We start from the raw sequence: 22,153 nt of genomic DNA, 5'->3' as shown, positions 1-22,153 counted from the left end.
GATGTAGATGTTAGGCTTGCACAAGGCGTTCACAGCCTAGATACCAGCAGTGTGATCCTTATGGTGTCAGGGGACTCAGCCAGAGGGCTACATAACAGCCCCACCACACAGACTGGCTACAGAGCTGGTGACCTAGCAAGGAGGTGAAAGGGCTATGGTGAGAGCGAGGAGGAAGGGAAGGAGGAAGGCAGAGGTGGAGGTGGAGGTAGAGGTAGAGTGGGAGGGGGAGAGGGGGGGGAGGGAGGGGGAGAGGGAGGAGGGGTAGGGGAGGGGGAGGGAGATGGAGGAACCCATGCCAAAGACACTAGGAAAGGAGTTCTTCCCCATCTGACTCACACTACAAGTTTCAAATTTAGAAATGGAGCTCGAACCCTTATGGGTGCCCAAAAAAGAAAGGCCAAAAATGAGGATGAATAGCAACCTATGAAGCAAAAGCAGCAGGATAGCTGGAAAGGAATAAGGGAGAGAAAGAGAAGGAAGCGAAAGGTAAAGCAGCCTGGAAAAGAATAAAGGCTGCAATAGCTCGGGGACCTGTGTGCATAACATGTGCCCACAAAACTGTGGTGGAACTAACACATCGAACTTTAATGCTGGACAAAGTACAAGTGTGTTGGAACACACAGTGCACTGAAAACTCATAATGAAGGGCCTCTGCAACCGATGACCACTGCTAGTGCCAATGTTAAGATCACAACATTAGCAACTATGACTGCAATAGGCGTGTAACCCTGGCATTGAACATTGTCGCAATGGCAGAGCGGTGCATGGTCTGATGAATCCTGATACCTTCTTCATCATACTGATGGGAGGAAGCAAATCCATCGTCTTCCAGGGCAACAGCTCCTTGACACATGTACCGGGTGGAATGGAGGCAATCTGGCAGCAGCTCCATTGTGCTCTGGGGAAAATTCACATGGGCAGTGGAACTTGAGCAAGGTACCATGATGGCCAACGAATATTGTAAACTGGTTGCAGACCACGAACACCCCTTCACGGCGATCATGTTTCCTGATGGCAGTTGCATTTTTCAAAAATATAATGCACCATGACAGAAGGCCAGGAATGTGATGGAGTGGTCTGAGGAACACTATGGCGAGTTGCAACTGATGTGATCCCCCCCCCCCCCCCCCCCTCAATTCACCACATCTGAACCCAATCAAACACATCTGGGATGTGACTGAACATGGCATCAGAGCTCATCGGTCCCCTCCCCTGAATTTACAGGAATTAGGTCACTTGTGTGTGCAGATGTGGTGCCAACACCCTCCAGCGACCTACCAATGCCTTGCTGCTTCCATGCCACAATGTGTTGCCACTGTCATACGTGCCCAAGGTGGACATAATGGCTATTAGGTAGGTGGTTATAATGTTGTGGCTGATCTATGAATAGTCACTGCATGTTGTGCCATGGCGGTCTACGTTGGTCTCGGCCACAGTTTGGCAGTGGCTATTGTTGGACAGCTGGTTGGTAGTCATGACAATACGAAAAGCTGCGCTATGCCTGCAGCAGACCTGGTATATGACATGACTGCTTTCACATATGGCCCAACCTCTGTTGTGGTGGGGCAAGCCTGTGACAGGACTGGAATAGGAAGTGCTGGGTGGGCGGATTGGGTAGGTCTTGCACCTCGGTATTCTGAAGGGATGTGATCCCTGCGGCAAGGCGTTGGGAGCCCTTCACTGCCCAAATCATCTAGTTCCTCCTCTCCACTTTCAGCTATTCTGAACTGCACATATGAGAGTTGGCCTTACAACACATTCTCCACACTCGAAATTATCCTGGCCTCAACCTACAGTAACCTACATGCTCCAGCTCCCTCTGTCCTATTACCTTCTCCCTATTCTTGTCCCCGCAACCTCTTTGTTTGATGCCCACCCATACACCCTCCTCTCTTGCCCATTTCCCACACCTCCCTCTTTTCACTCTCTGTCGGTCCCCTCCCCAACTCCCTGCCCCACAGCCTCCCGATGCTGTGTCTATTCACAATCTAGGCCAAGCATACTCTGCCAGACAGCACTCTTCTCTCTCCCCACCTGTACCATGCTATCACTTTTCTGCACCCTCCAGATTGCTGCTTACTCTCTACAGTTGCATTCCGGTCCCAGCTGCTGGACATGGCAGTCATGTGTACATAAGGTGTGCATGCTTTTGTGTGTGTGTGTGTGTGTGTGTGTGTGTGTGTGTGTTTCCTTTTCTGAAGAAGACTTTGGCTGAAAGCTAATGTGCATGTGTCTTTTAACTGTGCCCATCTGCACCTCAACTACAGTGAGTAGTAATCTATCTTTTCCTTATATTGTCAATTTGGTGTACAGATTGACAACTTGTTTCAAATTTTCAAAAATTTTAAACTGTGCACTTCACAAAACACACAAAAGTAGTATATCCTGTGAATGTAACATTAATGACTCGCCATTGGAATTGATCAACTCACACAAATAACAATTTGCAGGTTTCATTTGTGTGCTTTGGTAGTTAAGCTTTTGAATTTCAAACTGTTTTTTAATATTTAATAGTCTCAGTTCTAGCGTTTTCATTTGTTCCTACCATGAGCAAATTATTTAGTCTCACCTGCGTACTACAGTATTTTAGTTTACTAATCTCTGTCTGTTAATTTAATTTATTAGACACAGTTCTTGCATTTGGTCATTGTCTACAGCAGAGTTTTGTAACTCATGTTAACACCCATTTGTCCATTTGTTTTGAAAGCTAGTGATAGCTCATTGGCATTAGTCTGTCAGTCAAGCAGCAGCCACCTGCCAACAAATAGCAGCAACAGAGAAGTAACTGATTTTGTGACTTTTACAAGTTCTTAACCAGTGAATTATATAGTTTCATCTGTGTGATTTGGTAATGTACGAGGCGTGTTTTTTTAATTAGTACCATTTTGAAATTAAAAAAAAAAAGACATGCTAAGATATCTCAATAATTTTGTTTTTACATGAAAGCCTGTACCTTAATCTACACACTGATGCCATTACAGTCTGATTCTTCCTTGTTTACATTGTGTACTGAGTGTTTAAGTTGCCTCCGATAATCGTGAGTCCCGCCGACTGTGAAGTACGGGCCGTTATAAGATTTCTTAGTGCTAAAGGCCTAAAAGAGATTGATATTCATCGTGGGATCTGTGCAGTTTATGGAGAAAACATTGTGAGTGATGGAATGGTAAGAAATTGGGTGAGAGCATTTAAAGATGGCCACACAAATGTGCATGATGAACAACGGAGTGGGCGTCCTTCGGTTGTTAATGAAAGTTTGCTGCAGGAAGTGGACAATAAGGTGAGAAAAAACTGACGCTTTATGATTTCCTCCTTGCGGGACGACTTTCCTAATGTTTCTCGTAGTATGGCATTGTGACGAGCACTTGAATTACTGAAAATTGTGCACACGTTGGGTACCAAAAATGTTGACGGATGTGCACAAAACCAAAAGTTTTGACAGTGCACTGACTTTCCTTGAGCAGTACCACGACGACGGTGATGATTTCTTAAGCCAAATTGTTATGGGCGATGAAACATGGGTGGCCTACGTTACACCAGAATCAAAGCAACAGTCCATGGAAGTTGAGCAAGGGCATTGTTTTGCTGCAAGACAATGCCCGTCCACATGTGGTGAATCAGACCAAAGATCTCATCACATCTTTTCGATGGAAAACTCTAGATCATCCGCCGTACAGCCCCGATCTTGCACCCAGTGACTACCATCTGTTCCTGCACTTAAAAAAACAATTGGGCGGTCAGCATCTTCAAGACAATGATGAAATCAAAACAGTGGCAGTGGTTAACAAGTCAGGGTGCAGACTTCTATGAGGAGGGTATTCAAAAACTGGTACAACGTTATAACAAGTGCCTCAATATTGACGGAAATATATAGAAAAGTAGATTAAGGTACAGGCTTTCATGTAAAAATGAAAATTACTGAGATATGTTAGCACATCTTTTTTTAATTTCAAAATGGTACTTACTTAAAAAACATGCCTCGTAGTTTTTGAATTTCTGTGTGTGTGTTTAATACTTAATAGACACAGTTTTAGCATTTTTGTTTACATCTGAAAGAGAACTGATTTTGTGACATTTTACAACTTCCGGCCCAGGAGAGAATTATTTAGTCTCACTTGTGTGCACTGGTAGTTTAGTTTCTGAATCTCTGCATGTTAATCTAATGTATTAGACACTTTTCTCGCATTTTCGGCAGTGTCTACAGTAGAGTTCTGTAGCATGTGTCAACAGTCCTTTGTTCGTGTAGTGTAGTTTTCCATGGTCTTTAATACAGATAGGGACTGTCATTGCTGTGTGCGGATGTGAGCTGTGTTTGTAACACTACACCCTCGGCTCCATACTGTGTTGGTTTGGTTACACAGATTGTGGCTATAGTGGATGGGCATCACTGTTGTGGACTGGCCGTAGGGATGCAACGGACATCCAGGATGAGCCACAAGTCTGCCAAATGGTTCACACCGGTGGCCAGCATAGTTACTACTTGCACTGAGGTTGATACCTCACCTGTAGTCAAAGGGGAGGTCGTCTCAGGGCGTGGCATGCAGCAAAAGACTTCCCGGAGGAGGAGGGGGGGGGGGGGGGCAAATGAAAGGTTAGCCTGGCAAACAGTAATAGGTGCATTATGTGGCTGACACTGTCTCTCAGGCACAAGCAGTCACCTGTTCTGTTTCAGAGGAAACCTCTCAGCCTGCAAGTTCCAGGCAGTCACAGAGACTGGGATTACTGGTAGATGGGAGCTTCAATGTTAGATGAGTTATGGGGACCTTTAGGGACACGACTGTCAAGGACAGCACAGGAAGAAAACCAATGTGCACACCATATGCATACCAGGTGGAGTCATTCCAGATGTGGAATAGGTCCTCCCAGATGCCATGAAAAGCACAGGCTGCAGCCAACAGCAGATGGTGGCTCACGTCGATACCAACGATGTGTGTTCACTTAGTATCAGAGGTAATTCGCTCTGGTTTTAAGCAGCTAACGGAAGTGGTAACTTGTGAGATGAAAGCAGAGCTCACCATTTACAGCATAGTCGACAGGACCAATTGTGGATCTCTGTTACAGATTGAATGGAGGGTCCGAATCAGAGGCTCAGACTGTTCTGTGACCGTGTAGGCTGCAGATTCCTAAACTTGCATCATAGGGTGGTGGGGTTTCGTGTTCTGTTAAATAGATCAGGAGTCCATTAAATGCTGGAGGTGGCTTCATGAGTAGCGGGGCTGTGTGGCATGGATTGGGCAGTATTTTAAGTTAGAGGTCCTCGGGGAAACACAGAAAGGGCTTCAGTCTCAAAGGGTGCAGGTCGAACACAGGAAGATATAACAGTTGTAAATTGTCATAGCTGTGTTGGTACAGTACCTGATCTCCAAGAGCTAAAGAAAGCACTGATGTTCAAATTGTTACAGGCACTGAAAGATGGATAAAGCTGGAGATAAGTTCAGCTGATATTTTTGTGAAGGACCTAATAGTGTTCAGAAAGGATAAGCCAAATACAGCTGGGTGGTGTCATGTTTGTTACTTTAGAAGTAGTTTATCTTGTAGTGAAATTGAAGTAGATAGTTCCTGTGATTTAGTGTGGGTAGAGGTCAGTCTTGGCAACTGCAATAAAACAAAACTGGATTCTTTCATTGGCCTCCCAACTCAGATGATACAATTGCTGAAAGGTGCAAAGAAATCTTGAGTCTAATTACAAACATGTACCAGCCTCATACAATTATAGTTGGTGGTGAGTTCAATTTATCTGACATGTTGGCGAAAATACATGTTTAAATCCAGAAGTATGCAAAAAACATCATTCTCTGAAAATTATTTTGAGCAATTAGTTCATGAGCGCATTTGAATTGTAAACGACTGTGAAAACACACTTGACCTCTTAGCAACAAGTAATCCTGAACTAATAACAAACATCAAAATGGATAGAGGGATTAGTGAAAACAGGGTTGTCATAGCAAGACTAAATACTGTAACTCCCAAATTCTCCAAAAATAAATGAAAAATATATTTATTCAAAAAAGCAGATAAAAATTAACTTGACACCTTCCTGAGGGACAATCTCAACTACTTCCAAACTAACATGGTAAATGTAGACCAGACGTGGCTTGAATTCAAAGGAACAGTATCAACACTAATTGAGAGATTTATACCAAACAAATTACACATGATGGAGCTGATCCCCCATGGTACACAAAACAGGTCAGAACATTGTTGCAGAACCAAGACAAAAAGCACGCCAAATCCAAATGAATGCTAAATTCCCAAGACTGATGATCTTTTACGGATGCTTGAAATTTAGCACGGACTTCAATGCGAGATGCTTATCATAGTTTCGACAATGAAACTTCGTCTCAAAATCTGGCACAAAATCCAAAGAGATTCTCATCACATGTAAAGTATGCTAGTGGCAAGACACAATCAATGCCTTCCGAAATTTCTTCACTACAGAAGATGGAGTCAATAATCCAGAATTTGAATCAAGAACACGTGCCAACATGAGTAACTCAGAAGTAGATATCCTTGGAGTAGTGAAGCATCTTAAATCACATAATAAAAGTAAGTCTTCTGGTCCAGACTGTACACAATTAGGTTCCTTTCAGAGTATGCTGATGCAATAGCTGCATAGTTAACAATCATATACAATAGCTCATTTCACGAAAGATCTGAACCCAAAGACTGGAAAGTTGTACAGGTCTCACCAATATTCAAGAAAGGCAATAGGAGTAATCCACTAAATTACGTCAATATACAGCAGGATTTTGGAATATATATTGTGTTCAAACACTATGAATTATCTCAAAGAGAACAGTGCATTGACACACTGTCAACAAGGATTTAGAAAACAGCATTCTTGTGAAACACAACTAGCTCTTTACTCACATGCTGAGTGCTATCAACAAGGGATTTCAACTTGATTCCATACTTCTAGATTTCCAGAAGGCTTTTGACACAGTACCTCAAGAGTGGCTTGTAATCAAACTGTATGCTTATGGAATATCGTCTCAGTTATGGGATTGGATTTGTGATTTCCTCTCAGAGAGGTCCCAGTTTGTAATGATTGATGGAAAGTCATCAAGTAAAGCAGAAGTGATTTCTGACATTGCCCAAGGTAGTGTTATAGGTGTTCTGCTGTTCCTTGTGTATATAAAAGATTTGGGAGACAATCTGAGCAGCCATCTTAGGTCTTTTGCAGATGATGCTGTCGTTTATCGTCTACTAAAGTCAGCTGAAGATCAAAACAAATTGTAAAAGATTCAAAAATGATATCTGTATGTTGTGAAAATTGGCAACTGACCCTAAAAATGAAAGTGGGAGGTCAGCCACAAAAGTGCCAAAAGAAATCAACTACACTATGAATTACAATCACGGACAATTTAAATTGGAAAGAACACACAGAAAATGTTGAGGGGTACACAAACCAAAGGCAGCATTTTATTGGCAGAACTTAGAAGATGTAGCAGATCTAATGAGGAGACTGCCTATATATGCTTGTCTGTCCTCTTCTGGAGTACTGCTGCACAGTATGGTATCCTTGCCACATAGGGTTAACAGAGTACACTGAAAAAGTTCAAAGAGGGGCAACACATTTTCTATGATCTGAGGTGGATATCATTAAAACAAAGGCATTTCTCATTGTGGCAGGATCTTATCGCAAAATTACAATCACCAACTATCTCCACCGAATGAGAAAATATTTTGTTGATGCTGATCTACATAGGGAGAAATGATAAGCATAATAAAATAAGGGAAATCAGAGCACAGAAAGATATAGGTATTTGTTTTTCCCATACGCTGCTTGAGAATAGAGAATTATTGTGAAGGTGGTACGATGAACTCTCTGCCAGGCACTTAAGTATGATTTGCAATGTATCCATGTAGATGCAGATTTAGATCATCCTTCTGGCAGACAAAGGTTCCACCACTGTTGTGACGAATGGGAGTGACCTGGCAGAGGGCGTCCGCCAGTTGTCCAAACCCTCCACCTACAAGCTCTGCCAAAGTGACTTCATCCCAGAAGTCCAACATAGCTTCCAATCCCTGATGAAGTCCTTAGGCCCTTCCCAGGACCTCTCCCCTGAATCTATCTCCTTACTCACCCCAACAACAGCCCACACACCCACCTTCTACATGTTCCCCAAAATCCACAAACCTAACAATCCTGGATTCCCCATCGTGGCCGGTTATAGTGCACACATAAAAAGAATCTCGGCCCTTGTTGACCAATATCTGAAAGCAATTGTCTAAAATCTAGCATCCCACATTAAAGATACCAACCACTTCCCACACTGGCTCTCCACCATCCCCACACCCTTACCTCCTGGAACCCTTCTCATCACTGTAGATGCAACCTCCTTATATAACAACACCCCTAACGCCAATGGCCTTGCTGTTATTGAACACTACCTCTCCCAATGCCCTGCAGATTCCAAACCCACCACTTCATTCCTCATACACCTAACCAGCTACATCCTACCCCATAATACTTCACCTTCAAAGGGAACATATAGAAATAAATTCGTGGCACTGCCATGGGTACCTGCATGTCACCCTCCTATGCCAACCCCTTCAAGGGCCACCTAGAGGAAACGTTCTTAGCTTCCTGAAACCCCAAACCCCTGATCTGGTTCAGGTTCATGAAATCTTTGTAATCTGAACCCAAGGCCAGGACACCTTGTCCTCATTCTTCTATAATCTCAACACCTTCTTTCCCATCCACTTCACCTGGTCCTTCTCCACCTATCATGCCACCTTCCTACATGTCGATTTCATCCTCTCAGATGGCTCCATCCACACCTTGGTCCACATCAAACCCACCGATCACGAGCAGTACCTGCTCTTTGACAGATGCCAACCCATCCGCAGCAAAAAATCTCTCCCATACAGCCTGGCCACCCATGGGAGACACATACGCAGCAATGATAACTCCCTCGCCCAGTATGCTGAAGGCCTCACAAAGGCCTTCACAGACAGGCAATGTCCTCCAGACCTAATACAAAAACAGATCTCCCGTGCCACGTCCCCACGTACATCTGATCCTCACATCCACCCAAAGAACCAACCATCTTGTCACCCAATACCACCCAGGACTGGAACAGCTGAACCACATCCTTTGTTAGGGATTTAATTCATTCCCTGGAATGAGGGACATCCTACCCAAGATACTTCCATCCCCTCCAAAAGTGGTGTTCTGCCCCCCCCCCCCCCCACCCAACCTCCACAACATCCTAGTCCATCCCTATGGCAGCCCCACTCCTAATACCCTGCCTTGTGGAAGACCGAGATGCAAGACCTGCCCAATCCACCACCCAGCACCTCCTACTTCAGTCCTGTCACAGGCTTATCCTATCCCAGCAGACGCCGGACCACCTGTGAAAGTAGCTATGGTTATACACCAGCTTTGCTGCAACCATTCCACAGCACTTTACATTGGTATGACAACCAACTAACTATCAAGCAGAACAAATGGCCACTGCCAAACTGTTGCCAAAAACAAAGTGGACCACACAGTAGTGCAACATGCAGCAGAGCACAAAATGTGTGAGATTTCAATAGCTGCTTCACAACCAGTGCCATCTGGACCCTCCCACCACCACCAACTTTTCTGAGAGCTGCACAGATGGGAGCTATGCTTAGAGTATATCCTTTGCTCCCGTAATCTCCCTGGCCTAAACTCAGATGACTCACTGCCTCCCAACCCCCACCCAACCAACGGTGTGTGTGTGTGTGTGTGTGTGTGTGTGTGTGTGTGTGTGTGTGTGAGCCCGCACTCACTCGCGCCCACCATCCCCTGTCCCATAACCCTGCCAAATTCGTGTTAGTTTTGTTTTGCCATCTCGCATCACAGTTTGTGAAATCGCGTGCACCGCCGTCTGCCAGCTGTCCCCTCCAACTGCACCTATAGCAAGCCCATAGACGACTCTCCACTCTACTATGAGCCGCTAAATGCTTCCTCCCAACCCCCTTGCTGCCTCTCTCCTCAACTCATCACACCACACCACACCACACCACTCCACTCCACTCCACTCCACTCCACCCCACCCCACCCCACCCCACCCCACCCCACCCCACCCCACCCCACCCCACCCCACTACACTCACTGTGGGCCAAGAAAGAGTTGGCAGTCAACTGAGCACAATGTAGGGAGACAGTTGTGTGCATGAGTGTAGGTCTGTGTGTGTGTATGTGTGTTTCTCCTACTGGCCTGAAAAAGGAATTTCATTCTCAAAGCTACCAAAGCAAAGCCGTGTATCTAATGTTCGTGCAACTGTCGACGACACAGTGCTTCTGCCTTTCAGTGAGTCATCTCCTTTATTCCCAAATAATTCGTAATAGATGTAAACTTTAATGATCTCACAGGCTCAGTCAGAGGTAAGGCATGTGGCAGACTTTGGTTCATTGTCAGGATATTGGGAAAATCCTGTCAGTCTACAAAGGTGGCAGCTTCAAGTCATGTATGCATCTCATCTTAGAATATTGCTCATGTGTGTGGGATGCATATCAAGTAGCACTAACAGGGGAAACTGAATGTGTACAGACAAAAAATGGATCAAATGGCTCTGAGCACTATGGGACTTAACTTCTGAGGTCATCAGTCCCCTAGAACTTAGAACTACTTAGACCTAACTAACCTAAGGAAATCACACGCATCCATGCCCGAGGGTGTATAGACATGGGCAGCATGAATGGTAATAGTTTTTTTTTATTTAGAGGAGGGCATCATGGAAATGAAAAATCTGATTTGGCAGACTCTTGAGAGTAGATGCAAATTATCTCATGAACCAGTATTAAGTGAAGAATTCAGAGAGCTACTCCAGCCCATTGTGTATCACTGTTGTAGTGACTGTGAAAAGAAAAGAAAACAGTAGACTAATTACAGCATGCACACAGACTTTGAAGCAGTGATTCTTTCTGTATAAAGTGTCAAAACTGAGTGACTGTAAGAGGATACAAGTTGACTTAGACAAAATTTCTAGTTGGTGTACCATCAGAAAATACAATGCTTTTCGGATCCTAGTTTCCATAAAAATGTAAGTTATGCAGATGAGTAAGAAAAATAAACCCATAATGTTTACATACAGCATTAGTAGTGTCCTGTGTGTCACAGTCATGTTGTTTAAATATCTGAGTGTAACACTGCTAGGTGATATGAAATGGAATGAGCATGCGAGGAACATGGGCAGGGAAGGTGAATGGTCAACTTCGGTCTATTTGGAGAATTTTGGTAAAGAGTGGTTCATCTGTCAATGAGGTCATGTACAGGACGTTTGTGCAACTTATTCTTGAGTACTGCTCAACTGTCTGAGATCCGTATCAGATTGGATTCAAGGAAGACATCACAAGCAATTCAGAGATGGGGTGCTATATTCGTTACCAGTAGGTTCGAAAAACATGCAGGTGCTATGGAGATACTCCAGGAACTCAAATGGAAATTCCTGGAAGGAAGGTGACAAATTTAGAGAAGTGGTGTTTTAAGCTGACTGACGAATGATTCTACTGGTACAAACATACATTTCATGTTAAGGACCACAAAGATAAGAGACGACAAATTAGAACTCATATGGAGGCATACAGACAGTCATTTTCCCCTCCCTCTGTTTGCAAATGGAACAGGAAAGGAAGCGACTGGTAGTGGTTCAGGTTATGTCCTGCCATGCATTGTCCGATGGTTTGGTGAGTATGTATATAGATGTAGATGTAGACATATTATTCTTGAAAAATCATATTACCCAGACTGCTAACAATTCTTTTTATTACTACGGCCATACTAGACAGATCATGCTGTCATCATCACATCATGTAACATTATTAGTTGTACATGCTTGGTACAAGATCCGATGATGACAATGTAGACCTGATGAAACTGGTCAGAGCAATAAAAAGAATTGCTGACGATCTTGGCTAACCTGATTTTTCAAGAGTAATATAACTTTCAGATGGCCCAAACTGATGCAATATAAAACATATACAAGATGTAGAAGTGTCTACAAATGGCTGGAAGAGAACAATCATGAATGTAAAGTACTTCCCTGGCCTCCAAAGACCACAGACCTGAATTCAATCAAACATCTCTGGGATCACAATGATCACTGTATTCACTGTGTTAAAAACAGGACTTGCCAATCTAACAGCCATATGAAGTGTCATGATCTTAGAATATTTTAATTATAGGTTAGATTACAAAGAATATAATAGAGGGAAACATTCCACATGGGAAAAACATATCTAAAAACAAAGATGATGTGACTTACCAAACGAAAGTGCTGGCAGGTTGATAGACTCACAAACAAACACAAACATACACACGGCAGTGTTCTGGGAGACACAAGACGGCAACACCAACTAAGTGTAAGTGTGCCTATTCATAGGTGATTCATTATCTTACTTTTGTAGATTTCAGCTCAAGTCAAAATTAACGTCTTTCTCTCATCTTGTCAAGTGGTACACAGAATTTTTCTTGCTAATTTCGGAACATTATGAGCAGTTACATTTAGTCACGTATGCAAGCTGTTGTTCTGCTCTACCTCTGTTGAAACTTGTGTACTCATAACGTATCTTCACAGTCAGTCTGATTTAGTTCATTGTTGATCTCACGAGTATAGTATAACTGAACAAATTTCTGAAACTTGGCTAATTTAGATTTAAGTTTGTAATCTAGTTTCCATGTGTCTTTGTAATCTCAGCATGTTTTAAGTACAGATCTGAGAGCCTCAAGTTCGCAGATCGTATCTCACAGAAATATATCCTGTCCAATTTGGTTAGCTATCCTGAATTTTATCACTCGTTTTTTCCAGAATTTCTGTTTGTGACAACCAGATGTTCGGGGATTGTGTGTCATTACACGTCACAGTTACTGATTCTCGGGGTAAAATTCCAAATTTGTTTCAGAAGCTCTTCCATGGTGCAACAATTAACAGTTTATTCTTATCAGTGAATTCTTGTTCACTTGCTTCATGCACTAAAGACAAGGGAACAACCGTTTGCCAACCACGTGCACACTGGAGAAGTTTTTCTCCATTGTTATATTTGTCCTGAATTTCTATTATATGTGCAAAAGTGCGTGAATGTCACAACTGAAAGATTTCTCTGACCTTTCCATAATTAATAAGCAAAGATAAATTCTAATGGTGTCTCTAAGACGCAGTTGTAAATGTGACTTCATAATTCAGCAGGAAGTGTTATAAAAAAAAAAAGCAGTCATCACTCATTTATTAATTGTTTAGCTTATTATTTTGTTCAGCTGTTCTTGAATAAATGTGATATTTTTACCAGAGCACATCCTTATGTATTCTCTCTCAAACTTCCATTTTACGTCCTACTGATATCCTTTGTGCAATAGATGAACATGGCCACGTTCTTTATTTAATATTCATTCAACTATCTTAATTGTGCAGATCGATCTCCCACAGATACCCTTCAATAACACTAATACTTCTCACCTTGCCAAAGGAGCTTAGGATCAAGGTCAAACATATGATAAGAAAAATGAAGAGAAACTTGACAGGAAGAAAGAAAAGTTGAATCTGGAATGTTAGACTAGAATTGATGTGGTCATGTGTAGATGGACTGTTCCAGAAAGATAAAGAAGCTGCACAACCACAGTCACCTGAGAATGAAATAAAAGGATTCAGTATTCATTATTCACTTTCAAATATAATGTATCAAGTATGAACTGATGTATCAAGCAGACAGTGATGCCCAGCAGCAGCTGCTGGTGGAGCTTTAGAAACTTCCAATACGAGAAGATGGCAACACACTGTGATGAACACAACTGCAACTGCTAGATCAGTAGCTCTTTATGTTTTCATTAGAATAGTGTTGAACAGAGACAACCTGTCTCTGGCTCAAATAATAATTGCTGAGGACTTCTTTTAATAGCTGGAACTAGTCACTGCTTGGTACTTGTGTCCTCTAATATAGGTCAAGTATGAAATTAGGCCTAGGGGCCAGTGATTGATTACACTAGTCAACAGCCATTTTGCATCTGGGATGTGATACATCAACTAGTATGTATTTTGGTGAGTAGAATCCGAATATATCTTTCAAAATGTTCTAGCATGTACCACTTTTGAGTACTTAAAGGTTTTTTATTTTTCGTATTCAGTATTTTGCTTTTTGCTGTTTTTGTGTTTTGATGTTTAATTGTCTGTTTTTGATTTGCAGAGGAGAGCTAGAAGATTTATAAATCGTCAGTAAATGGTTGGTGTGGTAATCCAGTGGTGTGAAAGAGATCCTCAGTGAGTGTTTCCTGTGAAAGATCATGCAAACTTTTTGTATTTAAAACTTACACTAAGAAAAATGGCAACTAGTAAATCTTGTTGCTGTCTAAACCACCCCAACAACTTTTGTTATGTGTGTGGAAAATTCACTCCAAAAGCCCAAAGAAAACCAACCACTGGTTAGGTTAAGAAGGTATATAAATTGTTTTCTGATTGTCCTATTGATGATCATGATAAAATTTTGCACCTCATATTGCCTGCATAACCTGTACTACAACCTTAACCAAGTGGTTGAAATGAAAACACCGAGCCATGCCATTCACTGTTCCAATGGTGTGGTATGAGCCTAAAGACCATTATTCAGACTGTTACTTGTGTCTTCAAAAATTTTGGGACATTCAAGCAAAACTAGACATAAAATAAAGTATTCAAATGTATCTTCAGTGCATTTGCCTGTGCCCCAAGATGAGGGGTTGCCTGTTCTTGTCTGTAACCAGAAAGCCACGGAACCAGACACCATGTCAAGTGAATCAGAAAGTACTGAACATATAGAAGTGTACTGCCCTCAATATCATGACACTTCGCCTCAGCTCTTTAATCAAAAGGAAATGAACAATTTGGTTCGCGATCTAAAATTTTCGAAACAGCAAGCTGAACTTTTGTGGTCAAGACTACAACAACGGAACGTTCTAGCTCCAGGGACAATAATTTCCTGTTTCAGATCAAGAGGTGCTTCCTTCACTCAATATTTCGATAGGCAGAATTCAATGTGTGTATGTAGAGATGTCAATGGTCTGATGATGCAGCTAAGTGCACACCATAATCCACAGGAGTGGCGACTATTTACTGACTCCAGTAAAACCAGCTTGAAAGCAGCGCTACTGTATAATGGCAATGCATTTCCAATGGTACTTTTGGCTTATGCAGTTGACATGAAAGAAACTTATTGAAAACATGGCTTTGCTGCTAGAGGCAATCAAATATAAGGATCATGAATTGCAGATCTGCTGTGATTTAAAAGTTGTTGCACTCCTTACAGATTTATATGCTAGATTCACGAAATACTGCTGCTTTTTGTGCCTTTGGGACAGCTGTAGACACGAAGAACCACTATACAGTCAAGGAATGGCCTATAAGGAAGTCATATATTCCTGGAAACGTAAATGTGAACAATACCCCATTGGTTGAGCCCAATTAAATCATTTTGTCTCCCCCTCATATCAAGTTGGGCCTTATCAAGAACTTTGTAAAAGCTCTGGATTAAGAAGGTGAGGCCTCACTCACTTAAAAGAAAAGTTTCTCAAACTAAGCGAGGCAAAGCTGAAAGAGGACATATTTGCTGGATCACAAATAAGAAAATTGCTGAAAGATCCAACCTTTGATACCAAACTCACAGATATCCAATTATCTGCTTGGTCTTCTTTTAAAGCAATTGTGAAGGGCTTTTTGGGTAGCAGAAAAGACAAAAACTATATTACCATTGTGAATGATGTGTTGGACAACTATAAGAATATGGGGTGTAGAATGTCACTTAAAATTCACTTTTTACTTTCTCACCTTGATTTCTTCCCAGAAAATCGGGAGCCGTGAGCGATGAGCGTGGTGAACGCTTTCACCAAGACATTCTTACCATGGAACATTGTTACAAAAGCCATTGGAACCCTTTGATGACGGGTGACTATGGCTGGGGTCTTGTTAGGGAGCGTGATGAAATGGCAAACAAATGAAGAGCTCCGTTGTCGCATTTTTCAGAAACCAAAGACAATTAAAGGTGAAAATATCTTCTGAACTAATTAGGACCTTTTATTGGCATCTAGCCCATATATATATACAAAATAGTATTGATTTCACACGTTCTAAATGTGTATTTTTGTTTGACTTAATTGTGTCAATTTTCGCTATTACCGTTTTTTATTCTGCTGTGTATCTACGAAATGTGATGTCATAGAGAAAAACTGATTTTACCAGTGTATTCAGCACCCCAAAATTAGGTAAATCCACCCATTTACAAACCAGATGCAGAAAAAAAGTTTAAATTTGGTAACTAGTGTTATTTAGCCCAAGTGATTAGTGAATCAGTACTTCACAGAACAGTAGCAAAAAAATGCACTCATCTCTGATAGAAATTGTAGTGTGTGTAACGAGAGTAGGATATTGAGAAGAGGTTCTAACTGAATCTAGAGGAAACTATCTGACTTTATAATGTATACCAAGGACTACTCGGTCAGACACCTCACATGTCAACATGTTTACGAGAAATGAATCTGTTTAAATTAAATTAATAACCTGCTACTTCGGCACATCATTCCTGCCAAAACCAACTCTTTGCCACTACTTGCCTACACCTTTCTAAGCAGTCAAGGAGTTTCTGCATCTCCACTATAAAGGTTGGTCAGAATAATTAAAACAATATCAAGATTCACACTGTCTTCAATGTTCATATTGCGCAGGCCCTGCCAACTCTGTATTGGTGGACAGGACCTGTGGCAGGATGCAACAAAAGCACTGAAGAAAGGATGGTTTCAGAAAGCAGTGAAAATTTACCAGCATCTCAATGAGTGTTGCTGTCAATAGTAGCTGCCGAACACTAATAATAATATGCACTGCCACAGTATGTATTTATGAATAATCAAGCGTTACCAGCATCAACTTGTGTTAGCTGCTACTTCCACACAATCTGGCTGGTATTCTTCATATTACAAGCACTAATACTTTAATATATTTCTGCAGTGGAAGAAAACTGCTTGCGGCACCCTGCACACTGAAATAATCAATAAATAATAATTCAAAGGAAGTCTATAACTTTCAATGAAAAAATGTAAACTCCAGCAAAGAGTGACAATACTATGAAAAGGTTTAACTGATACTCATCACAGAGTGGCAGAAAGACACATTGACAAAAAGATGGTCAGATATTATTAATCACACTGAAAAAAAGATTGTTAGGTATTATTAATATCTAGTAGCCTTTTTTTCAATGTGGCTGTTTCCCACTCAATGAATCCTCCCTGTAATAAGTAGCAGCCTATCCTTTTTATATTACTGTAGCTTTTCATGAAATATATTTTAAATCATGACTGTGTTCCTAACTAAAAACTAAAAGAAAATGAAAAATTGTACAATTGGGATAAAAGTTCCGGTTCCTTCCACCATCACTTGCCAACCCTTTCTCCTACACCCCCCCCCCCACCCCCCCCCCCCCCCCCCCCCCCCGCCGCCCATGTTCTTGAATAGAACATAGTAGCAGAGATCAGTCCGCCGAGCAATGAGGTGTCCCTAGAGGTGGAGGCACTTCCAGTCCCCACATCCCCTCTGAAACACTCCTGACACACGTAGGCCCAAAAAGCACGACAGGGGCATATGATTAGCAAGTGCATATTTCCTCAGCACATGTCCAAGAACCAGCCAATAATGGTGTTGAGCTGCCGCAGAGACTTTTTGCAGGAATCCCAGCACCTCTTTTTTCCTTTCCCCAATAAATAAGACAAAAGCCTGACCACTTATGGCCCTACATGCTGATTAAGAGGAAGGGGTCTTGTATATGACAGTGATTTGGTTTTTCCAAGCCACGGTATTGATATAGAGTATGAGATACTGCAGCTGGCAAGATATATTGTACCTGTTGGCTTCAAAGACAGCAAAAACTGAGAGTACAATGGATGTACTCTCTGGTGGATTTCTGTGCTTAAGTACGTGCATATGGTCACAGATTGGCACTTGCCTAGTATAACTTGAAGCCAACAGAACATGCCATTTAATATGTTGCAATTTTCTCTCTCTGGCATTAACTCTGGACTGATCTTGTATGCTTATGACGACTTTGTTGTGTTTCGGACTCTGTTTCTATCCAGCCTTTCACTGTGTGACCTTAGTCATTATTGACCACAAAAAACTGGCATTTGTTCCTCCAACCAACATGTCACTGTATACTCAGTGATACTTAAGTTTTTCTACATAAACCAAGTACAACAGTAAAATGACTTCTCCTAGAAGATGGTTACGGGAAGGCAAATCTATGTTTATAGAACTTGTAGACTTACAGAAAGCTTTTGACAATGTTGACTGGAATATGCTCTATGAATTTCTGAAGGTAGCATGGTAAAATAAAGGGAGCGAAAGGCTATTTGCAACTTGTACATAAACCTGATGTCAATTACACAAGTCAGTGGACATGAAATGGAAGCAGTGGTTGAGAAGGGAGTGAGACAGGGATGTAGCCTATAGCTGATGTTATTCAATCTGTGAATTGAGCAAGCAGTAAAGGTAACCAAAGAAAAATTTGGAGTACGAGTTAAAGTTCAGGGAGAAGTAGTGAAAACTGTGAGGTTTTCTGATGAAATTGTAATTCTGTCCGAGACAGCAAAGGACATGCAAGTGCAGCTGAACAGAATGGACAGTGTCTTGAAAGGAGGATATAACATGAACACTGACAAAAGCAAAACAAGGACAACGGAATGTAGTCAAACTAAATCAGGTGATACTGAGGGAATTAGATTGTCAAATGAGACACTAAAAGTAGTAGACAAGTTTTGCCATTTGGCAGCAAAATAACTGATGTTTGCCAAAGTAGAGAGGACATAAAATGTAGACTACTACTTCTGATAAAGAGAAATTTGTTAACACTGATTATAGATTTCTGTTTCAAGAAGTCTTTTCTGAGGGTGTTTGTCTAGAACATAGCCACATATGGAAGTGAAACACAGATGATAAACAGTTTACACAAGGAGACAATAGAGACTTTTGAAATGTGGTGCTACAGCAGATTGCTGAAGATTGGATGGGTATATCACGTAACTAATGAGGCAGTACCGAAAGGAGTTGGAGACACAAATAATTTGTGGCATAACTTGATTATAAGAAGGGATCAGTTGATGACACTTTCTGAGGCATCAATTTCATATTGGAGATGGGTAAAACTTGTAGAGGGAGACCAAGAGATGAATACAGTTAGTAGATACACAAGAATGTAGGTTGCAGTTGTTATTTGGAGATATAGAGGCTTGCAGAGTATAAAGTAGCTTGTAGAGCTGCACCAAACCAGTCTTCGGGTTGAAAACTACCACCACCAACACCAACACCAACACCACCAACAACAACAAAATGTTCCCAAAATTTCTCTGTAATTGTTTTGCTGCACCTCATATTAGGCTGCATTAATTAATTACTCGGATTTAACTAATTATTCTTGATTTCTCTGCAATAAATTGTGTAGTGTTTTTTTGTTTATTTACAGGTACCAGAGAGTGGTGATCTGGTGGCATGATGTCACAGTTCCAGCAAAGGGTGAACATCAAATTCATTTGCAGATCAGGCAAATTTAGCCTTATAAATAGTTTATGGGGGAGCTGCTTTGAATAAAACAGCCATTTATGGGAAGTTTTCAAGATTTTGGGATGGGCAGGAATCGCTGGAAGATGAGTATCACAGTGGAAGACCATCAACCTCCAGAAGAAGGAATGGTCAAGCAAGTTAAACAGTTAATCAGATTCAGACAGACAATCAACTATCAATGAATTGGCACAAGAATTGTAGACTTGGATCCATTCATGCACCCTGTCAGACAATTTACAGATGAAACGTGTCAGTGCAATGTTTGTCCCACGATTGTTGACACCGCACCAAATGGAAACTCATTTGTTGACTGTGGCCAAGTTTTTTGATAAAAGTGTAGAGGACCTGATGTTTCTTGAGACAATCATTACTGATGATGAGACCTGGGTGTACATGTATGACCTGGAGCAAAATAGGCAGCATCAGAATGACACACAAAACCCTCTTATTGACCAGAGAAAGCATGTCACATCAAATCCAAAACAAAAGTGATACTCATTGCATTTTTCAACAATGAAGGTGTTGTGCACCATGAATTTGTACCAGCTGGACAAACTGTTAATGGCCCAGCCTATGTGCAGGTTTTGAAATGGCTGAGAGAGGCAATACAAAGAAAAAAATCTCTCAAAATGGCAAGCCAGGTTGGACACTGCATCATGACATTGTTCCCTGCCACATATCACTTGTGGGGACATGACTTACCAGAAATGAACATTCCACTCTTGTATTAGTGTCCCTACTTGCTGGATTTAGCACTGGCAAATTGCTGGCTATTCCTCAAGCTCGAAAAGGGCCTCAAAGGTAACCATTTTGCCTCCATAGAAAGCATCAAAACCAACGCAACAGCTGAACTTTGAAAGGACTTTTATCATTGTTTCCAGCAATAGCAGAAGCAGTGGAACATGTGTGTGTGCACTGAAGGAGCCTATTTTGAAGGGTATTAAGTAAAAGTGTATCTATATTGTCATAATAAGTAGTTATAATGAAATTCTGGGAACTTTTTGACTACCCTTCATATAATAATAGAACAGGCATCAGTAATTAGTCTGTAGAAAGCAACATGACAGTAAATAAACACACAATCACAACATTTAAAAATGTAATAGTAGCTCAGAACACTTCCAGAAATACAGGCAAAGAATAAAATAACTGAAATTGCCACTTAATTACAAATAAGACAGAAAACAAGTACCGAAAATGTTCATATTATCTTGCTGCTTTCCTTTGCTAGGAATAATCTGCCAAGATACTCAAGTTGAGCTATATATAAGCTGTGGTACTATCTTAGTGCAATATAAAACTATTAAATACTTACAAACGTTTCAAGTTAGTTAAATTCATGAATGCTCCACTTTCCACTTTAAAAATGAAGTTGCGGCTCAGATCCCTGAAACAAAAAAATGCATTAAATATGTATAGCCTATTAAGAAAAAAAAATTCTTCTTCTGAAGAAATGCAGCCCTAAAAAATATATATAAAAATTACAGTGCTGTGTAAAAATGTTAAGCTAACTAAAAATGAATAGATTTTTTAATAAATGTTCTATAAAAGCATATCAGACTATCTACATTTATGGTCTCAAATACTAAATACGATAACGTAAAGTCCTTGGTGGAATAAAAATCTTTTTTACTAAAAGATAGCAGAAGATCCACAGCAAAGGTGCAAGATTCTGGTGCTTGGAGTTCTTTCCTCAAGTATGAAACACAAAGGAGAGAAATGTACATAAGTGAGCTCCTTTTTAGCAACAGAAGTAAGAGAGAAAGCCTTCGGAGTTTCTGATCAGGAGTGAGAGGCTAAAAGAGTAGTGGCACAGATTTGCTACCTTTAAAGGCTAGAACACTGTATAGAATAGATGGAAGCTTACAAAACAGGAATGTGGTAAGGCAAAATGGGGTAAAAAATTTGAAACTGCAGTCTTCAAGGTGCTCGGCAGCATGTTCATTCATCCTTCCAAATTAATTAAATCTGTTCATTTATGAGAATGATGTAATAAAAAACATAAAACTTTAAAAAGAGAGAGATCAGATCATCAAGAAACACTACTGTCCTCTCAAAAAAAAGATAGAAAATAAATGTAACTAAAGTGTATGAACTATAATGTGTTGGTAGTTGCAACCATTTAAAAAAAAAAAAAAAAAAAAAAAAAAAAAAAAAAAAAAAAAAAAAAAAAATTAAATTTCACTTCCTAAAAGTTTAAGGATGGAATCAGTGTCCTGACAGAATTTTAGAAGTGTTAAAGCCTAAAATACAGACAATGTTTACAGAACGAAATTTGGAAAGTAGGAGAGACATAATGGCAAAAGTAAAGCTGTGAGGATGGATTGTGATTCGCACCTTGATAGCTCAGTCAGTAAAAGTATTGCCTGCAAAAAGTCATGTTGAAGGTTAAAGTCTCAGACTGGCCATGAAGTTTCAGAGAGCAAGTTGCCAAAGAAGCCAGTAGATAGCTATTGGTTAACATATAAACCACACAATCAAAATGTAGCTCATTGCTTAGGTAGTGCCACAGGCATCACATACTTATACGGTAAGTTCTCTCAATGGAGGAGGAAACTGTGGATTAAAAAACCATGTTCTATATGAAGTTCAAACTACCTCATTCCATCTGAGTGAGT

General features: G+C 40.9%; 1 protein-coding gene across 2 annotated transcripts in view; it reads right to left on the bottom strand.

The window, feature by feature from the left end:
• Positions 1-22,153, bottom strand: part of LOC126481023 (adhesion G protein-coupled receptor A3) — a 195,824-nt gene that overhangs the window by 144,988 nt on the left and 28,683 nt on the right. For both annotated transcript variants that reach the window (XM_050104484.1, XM_050104485.1), the window contains exon 3: positions 20,851-20,922. In XM_050104484.1, the coding sequence (XP_049960441.1) occupies positions 20,851-20,922 (72 nt within the window). The remainder of the gene's footprint in view (positions 1-20,850; positions 20,923-22,153) is intronic.

The sequence above is a fragment of the Schistocerca serialis genome, chromosome 5, assembly GCF_023864345.2.
Source record: "Schistocerca serialis cubense isolate TAMUIC-IGC-003099 chromosome 5, iqSchSeri2.2, whole genome shotgun sequence".
Lineage (NCBI taxonomy): Eukaryota > Metazoa > Arthropoda > Insecta > Orthoptera > Acrididae > Schistocerca > Schistocerca serialis.
This window is presented reverse-complemented; position numbering and strand designations above follow the sequence as displayed.